General features: G+C 45.3%; 2 protein-coding genes across 4 annotated transcripts in view; one reads left to right on the top strand and one right to left on the bottom strand.

The window, feature by feature from the left end:
• Positions 1-416: 416 nt before the first annotated feature.
• PSME3IP1 (proteasome activator subunit 3 interacting protein 1) lies at positions 417-15,346 on the bottom strand. Its single transcript, XM_064670857.1, has 7 exons — positions 15,238-15,346; positions 12,012-12,157; positions 11,737-11,835; positions 8,350-8,476; positions 4,214-4,342; positions 2,199-2,263; positions 417-1,154 (listed from the first exon to the last, which is right to left on the bottom strand). Exons 2-7 carry the CDS (start codon positions 12,139-12,141, stop codon positions 937-939), a joined length of 768 nt encoding a protein of 255 aa, XP_064526927.1. The 5' UTR covers positions 12,142-12,157; positions 15,238-15,346; the 3' UTR covers positions 417-936.
• A 268-nt stretch (positions 15,347-15,614) lies between these two features.
• RSPRY1 (ring finger and SPRY domain containing 1) overlaps positions 15,615-18,935 on the top strand; it is a 38,123-nt gene continuing 34,802 nt past the window's right edge. For 2 of the 3 annotated variants that reach the window (XM_064670848.1, XM_064670851.1), the window contains exon 1: positions 15,633-15,712. The gene's annotated coding sequence lies outside the window, so the exon portion shown is untranslated. Of the gene's footprint in view, positions 15,713-18,935 lie in introns of all 3 variants that reach the window. The other variant, XM_064670849.1, reaches the window with a different exon arrangement.

Here is an 18,935-nt window from a genome sequence, read left to right as displayed (position 1 = left end):
CTCCTTCCTGCTCATGCCTGGCTCCTTGGTCCACCCATAAACATGTCCATGTAAGATTTCTTAAATTCAGTAAATCTACAAGGATGATGTTGTTCTCCAGTTTCTATACAAAGAGGTTTGGCTGAGCTGGGGAATCCCACCTGCTCTGGAGTCATGTTCTTCAGGACACTGCTGCTGAAAAGCTGAATTCCTCGTCAAGTGCTGGTGCAGGAGCAACAGCCTTTGAGCAGAAAAGCCAATTGCAGCTTCTGTGAACTCACCCAGACCAACAGTTTTCCATCACCACCTCTGCATTTGTAGGAGGCTGCCTTGTACCTCTCCTGGCTGGCAGTTTGAGGAAAGGGCTGGTCGGGTAGAGCAGAAATTGCTTAATGGAACGAGAACAATTATGAATGGCACAAGCAGAGATAAAAAAATGCATTCAGAATGTCTTTAATCATGTAACACTAAAACTTCTTTACAGTGTCATGGCAATCTACACTTCACCATCTGCTCAAATTTGGTTCTGCCCCCATTTCTCAAATGCAGAATAAAAATGACATTTTAAAACAGAACACATGGCTGTTTCTACAAGACTTCACTGCTTCAAGTGAGTATTTTTGCTTGTTAGTCTTGTATAAACTTCTTAAATCAACATAATTCTTTCCCTAAGAATTGTAAAAGATAAAGCTCTCTCCTCCTTACCCTCAGACCTTTGTGACACGAGGTGTGCTTTCTGCTTTAGGATGGCAGCTTTTCCTCAAGGCTCAGTATGCACCCCAGAAATGGAAAGTTGGGAGTGGGGGGGAAGATATAATGAGTTGCTTTAGGAGTATCTGAGTGTATTAAGGTTTAGAGGTTAGCTAGAAAGATTATATTTGGGGCAGAGGGATGCGACAAGCATCCATCAGGGCTTTGGAAGATACTCTGCACTACATTACACACGGAGGGATTCTGTTATGGACCATCAAAGAAACTGTTGCCACGAAAGACAGAAGAGACAATCTTTCCAGTGGAATTAATGGTGCCCTCACTGTCCGAGCTGGACTCCGAATCGCTGCTCCCCGAGTAGGCGCCCAGGCCCGGCAGGATCCCGATGCACACGGCGGCTGAGGGACAGTGCACTGTGGAGCCTCCCACGGAGCTGCTCCCCAGGGGAACACAGGAGGGTTTTTCTGGAAGAGAGAGACCCCAGTCAAACACAGGGAGTGCGGGAAAGGCCTTTCAATGAGCCCAGGAACTGCCACGTGTCACTCACCTGCTTTTGCCATACAAGCAGCGGATGACTGCAGGATTTAATTAAAGCATAAGGCAGCTTTATGCTGCAATAAAGCCATTCTGACAGGAAGGACTTGCTACCTCAGGGGATTTTTTTTTTTTTCTCATCACTAGTTTAAGCCCAGCTCTATGCTGGCATTACAGATTTTTTATTCTAAAGCTGTCAGTTTGATGCTTGTCAAGTACCAAACCCACTAAATAAGAATAAATAGCTCTGCTTTGTGTAGCTGAGTATTTTTTTTTGCAATGTAACAGCATAGTTGAGGAAAAGTTTTATTCCATCGTTCTGCTAGTCAACATCTCCCATCTTCCATGGCTAATTAATTATTTCCACTGTTCTGAAAGTTTACTGAACAGAAGGAGATTCAGGAAGCGCCTTGGGTTGTCATTACACAATTGCAGCTCGCCCGATTTGTGTCAGAGTATCTTGACAGCAAGTCAAGTGCAGCCCTGACAGCTAAGGCTGAAACACAGCTTAATTTTTCTTCTAGTTCCTCACAGTTTTCTGAAACAAATTGACTTCAGGATGGACAGAATCACATCACAGCGTGAAAAGTTAAAGTGGATGTATACAAATACATCCAATGCTGCTGTGAAGAGGAAGGGGATGATGTCTCCTGCCAGCAGAATAAGCAATAGGCTTGAAATGTACCCAAGGAGACTCCCCTTAGTTACCAGGTAAAACTCTTTCAGATTAAAATCAGTTAAGCATTAGAATAAACTCCCTAAGGAGGGTGCACAGTCTCTGTCTGCGGAGACTTAAAAGCAGCTTAGACAAACATCTGTCAGGACTGGTCCAGGCAGGGAACCTGCAGCCCTCTTTCCTGTGAAGGCTGTTGGCACCTACATTTACCATTTCTACTGCTCTAAGAGAGTCTGTGCTGCCTTGCACAATGAAGGACCAGAAAAGCAAAACCAGGTTTTACCTGGTTGGGACATACCTTGATTCTTTTCATCGTGATCAGTATCTAATTTCAACCTCTTCACACTGTTACCACCATCTGAACTGTGGAAAAAAAATAAGAAAGTGTCTTGTTCCTCATAAGCAACCACTTAATTACAGTGAAGTAATTGATACATCTTTACCAAAAATGCTACAGTGAATGCCAACAGGATCCCCTGATGACCATCACCACTTCTGATTGCCCTTAACTGGGGCTCCCTGAAGAATGTGCAGGATCCAAGGAAGCGTCAACACCTACGCTGCTATCACCTGTTAACCTGGGAAATGGGAACACGCCTCTGGGAGCCCAAGTCAAACCTCCTGCACAGCAACCCAGAGCCACCCATCCAGTGGGATGTACCCCACAGGAGACTGGGAATGACTGCCTGAGCTTCAGACACCCCACACGACCACAGCCTTGCACACGTGGATGGTCACCACACTTGCTGGTGCAACATCCGTGGCTTTCCCCTTCCCCCTCCTACAGAGCCTGTTCTAAAACGTCTGAAAATCTTGCACCCAGTAAGAAGCCCAGTAGGTTTTGCAGCAATTCACACACAGCTGCAGTACCTAGAAAAGAGTCCTTCCTGGGGGAAAGGAACATGACCCAGACTTCTGACTCTTCAGAGCTTCTATAACTCTCCCCTGCCACTGCTCAGATTCCATTCCCCCCACCCTGCATGTTCCCATTCCTAAGCCATCCACATAAACAAATGCTTCCCAGCTTCAGCTGTGATGAACTGATGAAGTAAGAGCATTATTATGCATTAACTCTTTTCTGTCCCTGTCAGAACATGCAGCACAGACGAAAGGTTGCTCTGTGCAGGGAGCTTTTAATAGCAATACATCCTTTACAGGAAATTACAAAGCTCAGGGAGCAGATGTTGAGCTCACACTACACTTGCTTTGGGCCACTTCGCAATAGAAGATAAGATGGCAAAAATAGAAGACTGCAAAGCAAGTCTGCGATGGCATTGACATGTCAGTTAAGATGCTCTCTTCAAAAAGATGCCATCTGCAGACTTCAGAAGTGCCATTAAGCACATGCCAGCTCCTTTTCTACATCCTACTGGGTTAAGTACTAATAGTTACAAGACAAAACCAACATTGTTGGCTGCTTGTTATCAGTTCAGGGCTTTTCTTCTCCGCTTTCCGAAAACCCAAACTACCACCCAACCCCACACACATTAAGTGGTGGAAGTGCTTACTTCAGTTTTCAGACATGCAATTACTGCTGTACTGGGAGCTAAACATCACCCTACAAGATAAGCTTCTAAAATAATCTTGCATTCTCTGAGACGATTCAAACACACTGACTGAATTTGGAGATGCCAGTAATCATCTCAAGTATTAGATGATTCATCTCTGGGAAATAAGTCTGGTCCCACATGCCTAGTTTCTCCATAACCTGTGGCACACCAGCAGCTGCGTTTGTGGGCCAAGATCAAAACAGCAAACACGTCACAAACCCAGCTGCCATCTCCCTGGGATGGAAAGGGTGGTGATGTATCAGTGCAAATGACTGAGGAACAAGGGAACTTTGCCTGATGTCCCCAGGACCAAACTGCTACACAAAGCTCTTCTCTTGTAACTTTGTCTCCCACATGCTGCCCCCAGCAGCAATTAAAACAATCCATTGTAAGCACAGGTGAAATGGGCTGATCCATTATGCAAATGTGAATGAATTCACTTGAGAGAGGTGACACTGATATCTATAAATAGAGATGTAAAACAGATTCCCTCTAGATCCCCAAGCAGGCTTGCCCAAGCACTCTAGAATGAAGAGTCTACCCACTTGCTTTACACACACTTATCTATTTGAATTGCTTCATGTTTTTCCCCACAGTTTGTGAGAGCCTATAGAAACAAGGCTGGTCTTTTCTTATACCTTCCCCCTTTTTTCTTTAGGGCTAAGGTTTACACCTCACTCTCTGGAGGCAGTTTTGGCCTGCCTCCCTTTACACTGCTAACTGGGTTCCGTTCCTCATGAATTTATAGAGGTGTGAAACTAACCTTCTGTGTTTCACAGCTCCTGCCAACAGCTTTGCCTGAGAGAATTTGTTCTTGTTTTCCACTGACTTCATGGGCAATTTCTTCTCAGTTTCCTTCTTTGGGTCCATACTGACTCCCACTTTGGTGAGAGTGCTGTGAATTAAGGGTTAAGGATCAACTGGAAGGAACAGGGAGAACAGACACTTCCTCTCGGATATATTTAGCCAGCTCTGCTGAAAGCAAGGACCGAAGTTCATTCACATATTCTATCAAAATAAACTTATTTGTAATGACATTTAGCTGGTACCCTCAGCCAAAACATAACAGGACCTCACCCTCTGGGGTCAGACCTCCCTCAGGTATCAATACCAGCTCTCCCTGTGAAGACATCCAGGCAGCAGCCCAGGAGCTGCTGCTCTGAAGCCAGAAAGGTGCAACACATGACACCCAGCACCCACGAACATACCCATCATCCTCCCTTTACCTAAAAAGGCCTTAGAAAAGCAAAAAGGTCAGGCTTGGACCAAAACGAACAAACAAATCAAACAGGCAATGCAGTACTTCCCCTTCTATGGAGGTCAACACATTTGTAATTCATATTTGCTGCTCCAAACTCTAACCCTTACCAAAAAACCTAAGTAGCAATATGTGTGCTCACTTCCACTCCAAAACCTTCCTTTTGCTGAGCCCAGCAGATTTCAGCCTACCAAGGCAAAACAGTTCCATTTTCAGCTTTGGCATTTATCACTCTGTCTTTTCAGCTCCTCTCTCTGTAAGGGCCACAAGGCTGTTACTGCTGGTCTGAGCACCAACCCCAAGAGGAAGCAGACAGATTGATTAAGGGTGAACGTGGTCCAAGGTTCATCCAAAAAACCTGTGACTGCACAGAAAAACTAAGTAGTTTAAAACAGTGTTAGCAAGGTGGGATGCAGATGAAACCTATAATACTTAGAGAGAAGCTTAAGCAGGTTCTCAGACAGGATAAGGAGGAGCTAGGTCTCTGTGTTATCAAGGCCCACTCACTGCACACACCCTGAACACGTCTCCCGTGGCAGGACCCAGTCCTGCCCTGATAACATTTAATGCCCATCTGTATTTGGTGAAGAGAGGTCTGTCAAAGGCCCTGCTTGTTTATGAGGTGCCATGGGAGTCACACAAGCTTCTGCAAAACTCACAAACTGCACACAGTGAAGGCAAATTAGCCTAATTTCAAAGCACGTTTATAAACTCACATCTAGCTTTCTAACAGTTTCTTTGACTCCAGCTGCACAGCTGGAGTTTCACAGGTACCCCAGTCACTGCAGACAAATACTAGATAGGGAATTTCATGTTGATGGACCATATATTTTGAAGCCACAGCTTTTTTCCCCCACTGAACATCTGCAAATCAAACTCTTACACTTTGGTTTGAAGCGACACCCTCGGTCTCCAATCAGAAGGGTTCAGATGCCACTCCTTATTAGATTTTCCTAAGGATACAGCAGTAACTCAGACTGCTTCTTACCCCAACCAAGTCTTCTCAGCCAAAACCACTGTTCAATTTTATTCCTTTTTAGGATGGCACAGGAGTGCCATCCTGTGGCTATCCAAAGCCATCTGAAAGCTCGTTGTGTCGAACAGTTTGATGTTGCAACACACGACTCCTTCCACCCACTGCAGTGTTCAACTTCCACACTTCAGTCCATCACCTTGTTATGTTCTAAGACTGCACTAAAAAAGCCCAGCTAAGGAACCCAAAGGCTTCTCTTTTAAAAGATACCAAATTACAGGCTTTTCACTTCTGTCCAGGATGGCATTTCCCTAAAACTCCTTAACTAGAAAGGCTCAGCACATTTTTAGTAGATATTTTATACATACTGCTGCCATTAGCAAATGTAATGCTATACCCAGCCAAGAAGTGTTCCCCCTCAGGAAGACAACATCAGAAATAAACCTCTCAATCTAAATATCAACTGCATTAAACAAGCTGTCCTACAGAAAAAACTGCTTCTTGGAAGGGGGATGGTTCCCACATATATATAGGTGTGAAGACCAGAGGATGTTGTTCTCAAACACTTCTTGGATCTGGCTTTAAAAAATATCTGCAAATCTTTAATCACTGTCAGACCGGTGGGGTCTGGATAGGGTAAGGAGCAAACACACCTAGCTATTCATGCAAGAGGAAGGAAAATTCCTGGTCATCCATGCATATGAATTTCTTATGCTTATGAGTGCACTAAAATATTCCAAAGTATGGTTACCCTCAAGATATATGATTTCATGACTGTTCAACATAAAACAAAAAGAAGAAAAAAAAAAACAACTCCGTACTTGAATATTTATGTAAGGTTTACCATTAAATTAATGCCTCTGGGTAGCTTAAACTGGATGCTATACCAGGAAAAAGAGCAAAAAATCAAACCCAGTGGGTTGACATTCCTCCTATTAGTTTGGGAGGGCACTTGAACAGTACCTCATATTTGCCAGTGCCCACTTTTTTTTTTGTCACTGTAGTGATAAACCATCAGTAACAACCTGCAGATGCAAAAAAACACCTTTTGCATTTTCAGAAGAACACCACCAAAAATTCCAAACGCAGATGAATCATTTTGCAAGTTGCTCTGAGATTGCTTGAAATATTATGGTTAAATTAAAAAATTGCAAAGAACAATTGGAACGGGCAACGCTTCCCAGTTTCCCACAGGATGAGGTGACTATAAAACATTTCCCCTCCTTCTACCCCATCAGCAGTAAGTTCTACAGATTCATTTACAGCAAGACTTCAGACCCAGAGGCACCAATATTACTAAGACTGCAAAGACTGAGGTAAGATGGCCTGTACGCCTTGATCAGGCCCTGCTCAGGAAAATTCAGGATCAGTGTGTTATGTGGCTAATTCAAGACAACTCCAGACCCCTCTGGGCTGGTATGGTTCACCCCAGATGAATGTGACATAAGGAGAGCTGGCAGCTGCTGCCCCAGCACAGTCCCACACTGCACAGCCCTGGATCAGCCAGACCCGCGAGCAACATCACCCAAACTAAATATAGCCCATGAACATCCCATTATTAGGTCCAACAAATCATGAAAATACTCCAAATCCAACAACTAGCTGCAGCCTATTTCTGGAGTAAAAAAATGCGTCAGTATTTCTTTTACTTACACACATTCCTGAGCTAATTTAGATGCTCTTCACAGTACTCACCCTCCAAGCTGTAAATCATTGACTAACACAAGGTAAGGCCGATCTTTGTAGCATCAGTACTAACCAGTTTTATGTGCTGACTGGTTTTGGTCACCTCCTTGTGTACACAAACTCTTTCATTTATACTAAAGCATCCTTGAGAACTTGTATTTTGTTCACCGATGACTTAACAGCACTGGAGACAAAGATTCAATCTGCACAGATTCAGTAAACCTCAAAAAAGCAACATTTTGCTTAGCACAGAAATCATCGAGTCATTCCAACATCCCTTGACTGGCACTAATCAGAGAGAAAAAACATCCTATATTATTCTCTAGCACATCTTAAAGAAAATTTGGCATTTAACAGCAAAGCCAAACTGTGCTGCTCTCAGTACTGCCTACAAGTGTGTATTACCCAAAGGAGCCAAGTCTCCATGGGCACTGACTTCCCAGAAGAAAGTCAGTGCATTGGGATAGATGTATTTAATTTTTCATCCTGCAGATATCAGCAAGGGAAAAAAGCATCTAATACTTCAAGAAGAGATACAAGAGAGAGCAATTCGAACATTATTTCAAACAGGTATGTTGAAATCAGGCAATATGCAGGTAAAAAAATTAAAAGACAGCATTTACGTTTCAGTAAGAAGACAAAAGCAGAAGATCAGAAATAATAGGATGTTTTTCCTTTGTGTTCCCTTTCTGGTTTTAGTGATGGTATTTCATGCACTCAGTAACAGAAAAAAAACCAACCCACTACCAAACCCCAAAACAATGGAGAGGGGAGAAGGAAAGAAAAGTACCAGGGATATGTGAGGGCTGAAGGGGGGAATATCAAACATTACAGTGGCCTACAATGAAAATGTTAAACTCTGAAAGTCTATCACTGTACACGTTCTGTAAAGCAGTTTTATAAAAATAATGTCAATGACAGAACAAAACTACAGCCCACTCTTACCCTCCTCTAGGTAACCAGCAGCCATTTTAATGCAAAGGATATTCTGTACTCGTTAAGTTCTTTCAGCTCTTCTTCCCTTCGTTGCTTTTCTAGTAGCTCTTGCTGCCGAGAAACCTCATCAAGGAAATGTGTCTCATCTTCATCTAAGCCTCTTACCATATTTTCTGAATAAAGAAAAGAATGCATATTGATAAGCTAAAACCACTTAGGAAGCAGACAATTATTGTGTGTTACTTCATCACTGTCTTACAACATTTTCCAATGACTTCAAACAGCCCCATAAATGTAGGGAAGTGTCCATGTCTCACATACAACATTTCCAGGACTGCCAAGGTAGGAAAATTTGCACTGGGAACACAGGGAGCAGAGTCCTGGGTGAGTGAGTGAATGGGGTACTCCAGCAGCCACACTGCTGTGCCAAGGAAAGGGTACAAAGCAAACTCCACAAGCTCTCTGCTGGATCATGTAATTAAGGAGTAAAAATACTTCCCAGTTAATCATCCTGGATGCTAACAAGGCAAAACTCTCACACACTCAAGCACAAAAACTGCAACAAACTCACACAGTTTGAACACAACACTATTGCCACAGAGAGAAGCCGTGAAATGCTGTTGGACTTGCCAATATAATTAAGGAAAATTGACCTTAATTGAAAACTTAAAAGTTTTCAGACAGGCAGCCTTTCTGCAGTTCTGAAACACCATTTGGAACAGGTTACACAAAATAAGGAATAACCACAATAAGCAATGATTTGGCTTCAGACACTAAGTTTAAACCTGTCTCCTCAGAATCTCTTCTTAAACCAACCAGTAACAGGAAAAAACCACATTACTTCTCCCCATAAATCTTGCTTCAAAGTAGGAAGTACATTTTCTTAAAACAAACAATTAGTCAACTAATTGATACTAACATCCGTTTAAACAAATAATTTAAAAAAAAAGTAGAAGCAAGACAACTCCTAAATTCCAAATACAAATAAATTCTTTCTAAACAGACTACCCTACATTAAGGAAAGTACAGGCTGGTGCAGCAGGAAGGTCTTTTATTTCCTGCTCTGCAAATGTTCAACATCTCTTGATCAAATTATTTAGTTAAAAAGTTAATAAAAAATATTTTTTAGAAAAAAACAAGTCTTGCTGTTTGTAGTCATCCTCAGAAAATCTTAGCCCAAACATCACCCTCAGTCTCCATTAAAGTTTAATTCTGTGGGAGGATTTTTAGGCTTTTACATGAGGTCACCGGTTTTTTTTCAATCTTCACCCACATAATCAAGCCCTATTTGTTTTAATAGCAAACTAAGAAACCCATTTACACTGATAATTGGCAAGCTTCTGCCTTTGACAGAAAAGCTCTAGAAATCAATTATTATTTGAGGTTATTTTATAAAGGCTGATCCCTACTCCTTCCAACTCATGCAGAGCTCATTCATAAAGCTTTAAACAGTAACTTGTAGCACTCACTGCTACTGCTGAGGGCCCCTTCAGAGAGCAGAAGTAGTGAAACTCAGGACACTTTTTGAAGCAAATGACATGAATTAATTTAATTTTCTGCTTGTCTCATCTGCAAACCAAGAGGAAGGCTGCTACCCATTCCAGTACTCGGTTTACTGAAGCAAAGGGAAGATGTTGCAGGTCTAATACAACTGGGCAAGGGAAACTATTACTTTGAACAGTTATTGGAAGCCCTTCCCATCCAGGCTGACAGCAGTCAGTTTTTGGGTGGCTCCTTGGGCAAGAACTGCTTAGTCACATCAGAGATGACTGGGAGCAAAAGTTTACTGAAGTAAACTGGAAACTCTCCAGCTGGAAAGAATCCTGTAGGTCCAGTTAAGACTCTAATGCATTAATTATAGAGATAATGACATTATCTGTACTTGCCACTTTTCAGCACCAAAAATAAGTGAAACTCAAGAGACTGGAAAAAACTTTCACTTGTCCTTATTTTGGTTACCACAATTGTGCAGAAAGAAAATTTTTAAAGTTCCATTATAGAGAATACTGGGATTATTTTCTCATTTAAAATGCTCTACCAGTCTACCAAAATTACTTTACTTTGAAAAGGAAGACATTCTTGCAATGCTGAATAGCCAAGCAGAAAGAACTGCTCGTCTGTAAATCAGTTTTTATCTACATAAAAGTTTTAGAGTAAGTTCATGTGTCAATGCAAACACAATTCTTCAGCATGAAAGTTTCTCCTCCCAAGTTCCCTCATCAGTTCTGACTGATAAGAATGACAGTGCACTAGACTTGTTTTCTACTCCTCAAAAATTCCCACAGACAGAAAAAACACTTATGAACATTTTAAGGCAAATTCAAGCACATTAGGGGACAAATCTTGTCCCAAATGGCCAAACTGGCTGAAATCTGATAAGGTAAACCAGTGCTCCACTGATCTTTAGTTTGTCAGTTCCTCCCACTTACCTTCTCTCAAAGAAATTTGGCTACAGGAATGATCCTAAAAGCATCAACTACACACCAGGAATGGCAACCACAGTAATCAGTGATGTACCCAACAGCATCTGCTGGGGCAGCTTCTAAGAACCCAAAGACTGAGCCATAGTTTTGTTCCATCACAAATACAAGAGAAATTCTAGACAGAATCCAGTGAGCCAAAGTGGAGCTTAAAGAACACACAGCTTGAGGGTAAGGCTTCCAGCTAAAGAACCAAAATCAATTAGAACCCACCTTAAAATGGAGTCCCACAGTATCATCCTCACTTCTCTTTATTTAGAGCCAATAGCTCCCTTTTTCCCAAAAAGGTTGACTAATAATTTTCTAGTTCTCATTATCATCTTTGCACTCAGCAGCACTTACACAGATGATACAATGCAAAGGATTTTTCTATAAAATCAGAAAGTCAAACATCAGTAGAAATTAGTTCCCATTTCATCAGAACAGTTAAACATCTACTTTTTGAAGAATCAACACCTGGAAGTTTATTTCTTCCAAATAATACTCTTAAGTCTCAAATCACTTTTGAGTCAAATAATTACAGCTTGGAAATGTAACAGCTGCTGTAGCAGGATTTCTGTTACTGACTGAAGCAGAATGGTCTTAAAGCATGGTGTTAAAGCATGAGTTCAAGAGTCACAAAACCACTTCACATTTTCCCTTTCCCATGGATCGCTGTCAGGTTTTGGTTTTGTGGGTATTTTTTATTTAATGTGCCATACAAGCCTAGCATTAGGCACTTTACAGGAATGCAGCTTCATAACTGCAAACCACTTTTGAGTTTTGCATGTGTGCAGTGCTGCCTCGGTGCCCAGAGCAGCACTGAGAAACAGTTACTTAAGGAACCCAAGATTCCAATAACTCTTCTGAAGCCTCTGTTTCCCTCTCTGGGAGGCACACAGGACACAGGGATATGTCCCTTACTTGTGTACAGCTGTTGCACACAATACATTCAGTTTGCTGCTGGTGCTTACTGAATTTAAATTGCTCCTCAAACTCCTGCTGCTTCTTTTCCCTCTGTTCCTGCAGTCTTTCATACAACGACCGTGGGTCATAGGCCTCCTCTGGGCATTCTGAAAGGAACAAACCACATGTCAGAAACACTAAACTGCCAACAGTTCTTAGTCTCTTCATATATAAAAACCTTTTGAAATTACAGAATAGCAGCCATTGCCTTTTATTCCTGCTTTCCACAAAAGTGAAATATTCTCAGGTCTTTTTCCTGTACTTATTAAAGCCTATCCCATACCTTTTGGATCCTCAGGTTTCCGGACCTTTTCCCATTCCTCTTGCCTTCTCTTCCGTCGCTCCTCAAGCTCCGACTCAGACACAAACCTCTTGTTAATCACAAGGTCAGCAGTACCATCTCCCCCATCCATTGTGGAATAGTCTATCCTAAAAACACAATGGGAAAGAGATATCAGGGGGCTTATTATACTTTTCAGTGAGTGAAACATTGCTGAACATCCTGAAAAACAGACCTGCTGCCCTTACAGTAGCTTCAGTTCTCCAAAGAACACTGAACAGTAAGTGCTGATTGAGATACCTACTCACTTCATAACTGCTAAAACTAACAGCACCACCCATCATTCCTTCTCTATTCTTTTCTCATAGTTATGTCTTCCCTGCTAGTTGTCTGCCTCAGGTTGCTTTTCTGAAAGTCATATTTTAATGGATTTTTCCCCACTCCACTTTGTATTTACCTTGCTTAAATAAATATTTAAAAAAAATTAAACACCCCACACACACACCTACCTTCACATCCGTCTCCTTTTATTTCAGCTCTTACACCTCTCTGTTCTGGAGAAAGATACAGTTTATCTTTTCGCCCATCCTGTGAAAATTTGAGGAAGCTTGCCTGTTTCCAGTTGTTGAATACATGTATTTATAAGTGATTAACAGTGAGATTTCAGAAATTAGCAACTGTCCTGGCTTTGGCTGGGACAGAGTTAATTTTCTTCTTAGTAAGTGGTACAGGTCTGTGTTTTGGGTTTGGTACGACAATAACACTGTTAACACTCTGAAGTTTTAGCTGTTGCTCAGCAGTGCTCATTCTAAGTCAAGGACTACTCAGTCTCACACTCTGCCAGAGAGGAGCTGCACGAGAAGCTGTGAGGGAGCATGGCCAGGAGAGCTGTCCCCAGGTGGCCAAAGGGATATTCCATAGAGCCATGATCACAGAACATCGTGCCCAGTATATAAACTGGGGGGAGCTGGGTGGGAGCTGCTGGCTGGGACAGGCTGGGCAGCGGGTGCTGAGCAACTGTGACTCTCTCTCTCTCTCTCTCTCTCCTGCTTAGTTGCCAGCTGGGGTTAAACCACAACAGCAACCCATCTCTCCAGCCTCAGCAGCCTTTTGCAGCTCCCTGCAGGCAGGAGAGCTGGGCTGGGACAGGCTGGGCTGGGGGCTCTGTCAGGGTTACATGGAGCTCGAGTGGGAGAGGGCACAGCCCCTTCCCACACTGCACAGCCACCTCTGCTTCACCATTTCAATACTAGATGTGGGGTGGAGATGCTTCAAGGAGTCACCCTAAGAAGGAACCTTAGCACCTGTAAGCCCAGGGTAAAAGAAACTGCTTCTATAAGTCTTAGCTGTCTCCTTTCAGAATTATTCTGCCAGCTCCATGCTACACAATGAAGCCATAATGCCTATTTTTACAACATGAACACAACAAACACAGCTGCTCGTTTCAAGTCATGCAAACCTCACTTTTTTTCTACCACCTTACTAATTCCTTGGTATAACTGCAGCAAGTACTTCAAGGACTAACAGATGATTGCCCCCAGTGCTGCCAAGTATTACTCATTTAGGATCTCACCCTGCCTGCCTGGAGACAACCCCAAACACTTACTCTTCCCGGGAGGAAGGGATGCAGTAACCCAAATAATGGAAGGAACCAGTTTATCATCCTTCCTTTGTACCACAAGGAATCAATCCTGCAGAAAGCCCTTAAAAAAAATTTTGTGGGGTATTGTTTGTAACACAAATTAAAAAAACTGAGGTCCCAGGAGAAATCCATGTTGGAGCACTGGACAAATCTTTGTTACAGCAGGATACATTCTTAAGGTGGGAATTGGTAAAAGAAGACAAGACCAAAGGGTTCTTTTAAGAGGTGGGGAAAGGAAGGACCGACCAAGGGCTGGTGATTTTCTCTTTCCACTTTTCCTTCTTTCTTTTGCTTCTTTTTTAATATCTAACAAAAATCCACCCCAAGACAAGACCACTTTCCATAAAGCATGGAACACCTGCTCTTTTAGTGTCATTCCTGAAGGTGGTTCAGCTGGAAACCTACAGAGAAGATGAAAATTGAATCTCCCTCCTGAACACAGGTCCTGATCACAAGGGCAGCTTTCCTATCCCAGTGCTGCAGAAACAACATAATTCGTTTCTCCACTTGTTCATCTCAACCCATCCATTTAGAGAGGAAACAAAAGGTTCCAATCAATGGTGACAGAAAGTCATAAAAATAAACTGAAGGAGAGAGATTCTGCAAGGGCACAGCATCCTCTGGGGACTAAAGCCTTCAGCAGCAAACCACCTGTCTTCTGGATCAGCCAGTTCACTTAGAGAACATGTTTTAAGATACATGAAGTGGATTAAGGTTTAATTATGACCTGACACTACAATCCTGAAAACTGGTGTCTGATTCAGCAAATAACAACTTTACTGACAACCACATCCTGGGGCACAGTGGAGGGGAAAAAAATAAACATCAAGCAGCATCACACTGAAGTTCACTTGCAGTCATAAAGTTTGCTAATCTTGTTTCCTTTTCCCTCTCCCGTCTGAAACAAACACACACAAAATCCCCCAGACCTGACAAAATCCATGTGTTTGGCAACTTTCCCCCGTTTATCTATGTTTTTGCCTGGTGACTGTATTCTAGGGCTGTGTGGTCATTGCAAATGACAGAAGTTTCTGTCACAGCTGTAAACTGCAGCTTTTGATAACACCAGATAGCAACGTCCCTAGGATCAAAAAAACCACCCCCAAACTTCGCAGCCCTTGCCATCACCCAGGCTGGGACAGACCTGGAGCAGCGACCCTGTCTCGGGTACCAACGTTCAGCTTCTAATATATCAAATAGCAGAGATTACTTTACCTACCCCTTCAATCACCTCCGCGCCCCCGCAGCACATTAAACCACGAGCCCGGAGCCGCCGGGGACGAGTCGCTCCCCACCAGCCCCAACCCGCCCCCAGGCCTGGGCCCCGCTCCCTGCGGTGCCCGCGGAGCTCGGTGCGGGGAACTGGGCGCGGGGAACCCTCCCGGGGCCGCTCCGAGCCCTCCCCGCGCCCTCTCCTTCCCACCTCCCCTCAGCTCCTCGCCTCGGCCCGCCGCGCTCGCAGGGCCCGGGCCGGGCCCTCCCCGCCCCTGCACCCGCAGTGCGCCACGACCCAGACGCGGCCGCTCTCCCCGCCCACACCGTCCCGTCCCCGCCGGCTGTGCCCGCCCCGCCGCCCCCGGCACGTACCGCGACCCCTCAGAGCGAACGGCACTGCCGAGCCCCCGGCGCCGCCATTGACCCCGCTCCCCTCGGCCACCGGCCCCGCCCCTTCCGTCCGCCTCGCCAACCGCGGGCCCGCTTCCTTGGCCGGCCCCGCCCACGCGGCAGCCAATCCCCGCCGCCCTCACGGAGGGGCCGGGCGGCGCGCGGAGGGGCCGCGGGTTGGCTGGGCGGGCGAGCGTCAGGGCGGCCCCGCGCCGCGATTGGGCGAGGCGCTTGCGGCGGGGGCGGGGTCCGGGGAGGCGGGGCGGGTCGCCCGGGAGACGGCGGGGGGCGGGGCCGACGTGGAGGGGGCGGGGCCCGCTGGCGGGGCGGGGCCGCGCCGTGAGTCGCCTCCATCTTTCGGCACAAAGGAGCGGCGGCGCCGCCGGGCCGGGGCCGCGCGGGGGCTCGGGCGGGGTGCGCGGCGGCCCCGCGGCGCTCCCGGCGGGACCGCGGGCAGGTGAGGCGGAGCAGGCGCTGGTGGCGGTGCGGTGGGACGCGGCGCGCACCGCGCTGAGGGAAAGCGACAGTGCCGGGCTGGGCGCGGGTGGCCTCGCTGGTGGCCCCGGTGCTGCCGTGGGTTGGCGACGGAGGGCGAGGGAGGGGACCGTGCTCGCCCCACCCCGTACTCCGCTCCCACGGGGGTCGCCGGGGCTGGTCCCGGGTGGGGCAGGGGCCGGGCCAGCGCAGCCCCCTGCCCGGGGCGGCGGCCCGGGGGTCCCGGCGGTGCTGCTGGTGGGTGCCGGTGCCCCCCGCGGGTGTGGGTTCCCTCGCTGGGGCCACCGGTTCCCCCCGGGGAGGGCAGCAGCGGGCAGAGGTGATGTGCTCTCGTCCCTGGGCTCTCCCGGAGGCCCCGGGGCTGGGCAGAGCTGGAGTTCGGAGCCCGCTAAAGAAAGCGGCAGAGGCTGAATGAAGCCGTGGTTCGGTGGGTGCGGAACACGGGACCGGCGCTGCTCGGGGCCGGGAGGGGCTGGAACTTCCTAACGGCGCCTCCCGGGTGCCCGGAGAGCTCCCGGGGGCTCGTATGACTTGCAAAACAGGGACTTGGCTCTACGGCGGTTCTGGTGTGCGAGGGGCAAAGCGGCATCGGATGGAGGGACCACGGGCTCGACCTGCTGCTCCGGGGGCTCGTGGCAGGGTTTTGTGGAGCCCCTGGATATCGTTCTATTGATGTGACGAGTCAGAATGGTGAAAAGGGTTCATCGCTCTCAGTGTGCGAATATTTCTGCAGAGCAGGTTTTCTGTCTTTACAGGGAAGATAGGGAGGTGCGGAGTGAGCCACTAAATGCACTCGTTTATCTGGACCTTTTGCCTTGCGTTCTTGGGTGATAGGTTAGGCACCACCTTTGCCACCCGTGGTGACACCAGGGCTCTGCTCTCACAGTTCAGTGCTTATAAAGCTGGTCTTTTCACCGCTTGTGTTATCCCCACATCGAGCATGAGTTTCTCTTTTAAGCCCTTTGATTCTGTCCTTCTGATCACTGTTTCTATCTTGCACATCTTCATTTACCCCCTTTTTTTAGAAACTACTGTTTCTTCTCCTCTGTTATGCAGCAATAGGTACAGTGTCCCTTCCGGGCAGAGTCTTAATGTAGGTCCTGGGAATGACTGTAGTCATATTTTTCATTTTCTGTTTCGTTTTTGCAAAATCTCTTCCCTGAGCCCAGAGTTCATTTATCAGTTTTTCTCACACAGTGGAACTTTGGTCCATGTAAAAGCACAGATATAAGAGCTGCCTTTTCTCTCCTAAATTTATTCAGCCTTGTAGATACTGCTCAGTTTGTGAATGCTGGTGTGTTTGCTGGGTTTTTTTTTCCCTTTTCTGTCTGTGTCAGTGTTTGTTTTCTTCAATATAAGAAGGGGTTTTTTTTTCCACTTAGCACTAGCTTTGCCTCAGGTTTTTAGCTGTTTTGTCCTCTGTCTTGCAGTAAATGCATGTATTTGTTTTGGTGTTGTTTTCTTTTGTCATGCTGGTCCTCAGTTCAGTTCTGCTTTACTCCTAATTTTCTGTACATCCATCAGTGCTGTGAGGTTATTGTCATGTGGAGACCTTCATACATTTGCGTGCTGTGACTTTGTTTATTTCTTGGTATTACAATTTTTGCTATTTTTTAAATTTTTAAACAGTGGATGTTCTCATCACCTATGAGCCATTTGAAATATTCCTTTGCATCTTGTGTCCTCTTGGACTCCTGTATTTGACTGTGGATTTCTGGAGAACTGTGCATTCTCAAAACTTGTCATATTATTTTAAGAGTCTCCAGTGCTGTTCAATGTGGTTTTGTTTTGCATTTACCCAAATGCAAAGAATTGATCTGTTCTTTGATCTAAATCAGGCCCATTCTTCTGTAAGTGCTTTTGCCTGTGTCTTTGTTCTCTGCCGAGGTCCACTCAGCAAAAGAGGTCCTTTCTCCTCCTGGCACCCGTTCTTCTGTCCCTTCCTTTAGGACATTGCTGTTATTGCTTTGTGCCCCCATCTCTGCTATTTGTTCCCATTTATTGTTGTCCTTGAACAGACTGTATTTCTCCTGGTGTGTTGTCTTTCCGTTGGGTGAAGCACAACTGTAGTTACACCATCGCTCTTTGTCTCCCCTTTTCATCCAAACTCTCTGTTGAGGTTCCTGCCAACAGAAAGTTTTCAGCACCTGCTGTCCATCACTTGTGTAGGAGGCTCCTCCAGGGTATTTTAGTGCTGTGTCTTACTTTCTTCACAATGCTTGCTGATTGTTTATTAGCTTAGTCTTGGTTATTTACCCACTCTGAGATTGCTGATAGACCTAATTCACCTCATCCACACACCTCACTTATCTTCAGCTGTGATATCAGTGTGTGCTCATGGGCAGGTGGGGCTACTGGTTTCGTTGAGGTCTTTAACTTTCCTTTTTATTTACTTTCAGCCTCCTATACATGGAGTTTGACTGCAATGCTTCATGGTAGCCACTCTTGTATCCTACTCTATGGACTCATAATTCAGTGATCACTCAGTGGTTCCCTTATTCTCACCGTTACCTTGTTTTGTGCTTTTCTTAATGCTCTTTTTTTTTTTTTCCTCTTAGAGGGATGTGATGGCTTCCTACACAACCCTGCAGTGCTCTCCCATGGTACCTTACCAGTATTTTCACATAGAAGGTTTTGGCTCTCAGCATGTTTCATTTGCTGTGAGCCTAATGGATGGGCTGAAATAGATCACTTATAATTTTGGTTCCCTCGTGCAAAGTAAGACATCTCTCATATTCTGCCTATCAGGTGGCATCAAAGTCCATTTTTCTCAGGCTTTTTGTTTGTTTGTTAAAATAAGGAACAAAAGGAAGATACTTAGTAGCATAAGGAGTAAGTTCATGATGAAGGCAGCAATTTGTGGAATGCTTGCTGGTCTGTAACTCTTTAGGCTTCTTCATTCAATTTTCTTTTCATATCAGTATCTCCCCTAGCTGACAGTGTGCTGTGTTTGGAAACATCTCCTGTTGGCCACTTACCTCTGTGGTGGTATCCTCACAAAGTGGAGCAAGGCTCATCACATGCACTGTTTGGTTTCCCTCTTGATGCAGAGGCAGCAAAATAAAATGCTGTTCCCTAGTAGGAAATCGAAGGCAAGCTAATGTCATGACATTTGTCCTGTTCTGCTCCATTATCAATATGTTGTGTCAGCATTTTAAACTGGTTTTTGTGTTTTCTTCCTTTGA

This window comes from Pseudopipra pipra, chromosome 14 (assembly GCF_036250125.1).
Source record: "Pseudopipra pipra isolate bDixPip1 chromosome 14, bDixPip1.hap1, whole genome shotgun sequence".
Lineage (NCBI taxonomy): Eukaryota > Metazoa > Chordata > Aves > Passeriformes > Pipridae > Pseudopipra > Pseudopipra pipra.
The sequence above is the reverse complement of the archived record's forward strand: the minus strand, read 5'-3'. Positions and strand labels throughout refer to the sequence as shown.

Excerpts from the sequence above, each read along its gene's own strand:
- PSME3IP1 (XM_064670857.1), bottom strand. The coding sequence starts at position 12,141 with ATGGATGGGGGAGATGGTACTGCTGACCTTGTGATTAACAAGAGGTTT. Across the intron at positions 2,264-4,213 it reads GGAGCTGTGAAACACAGAAG|TTCAGATGGTGGTAACAGTG; the intron begins GTTAGTTTCACA and ends TTTTTTCCACAG. Across the intron at positions 1,155-2,198 it reads TCACGATGAAAAGAATCAAG|AAAAACCCTCCTGTGTTCCC; the intron begins GTATGTCCCAAC and ends TCTCTCTTCCAG.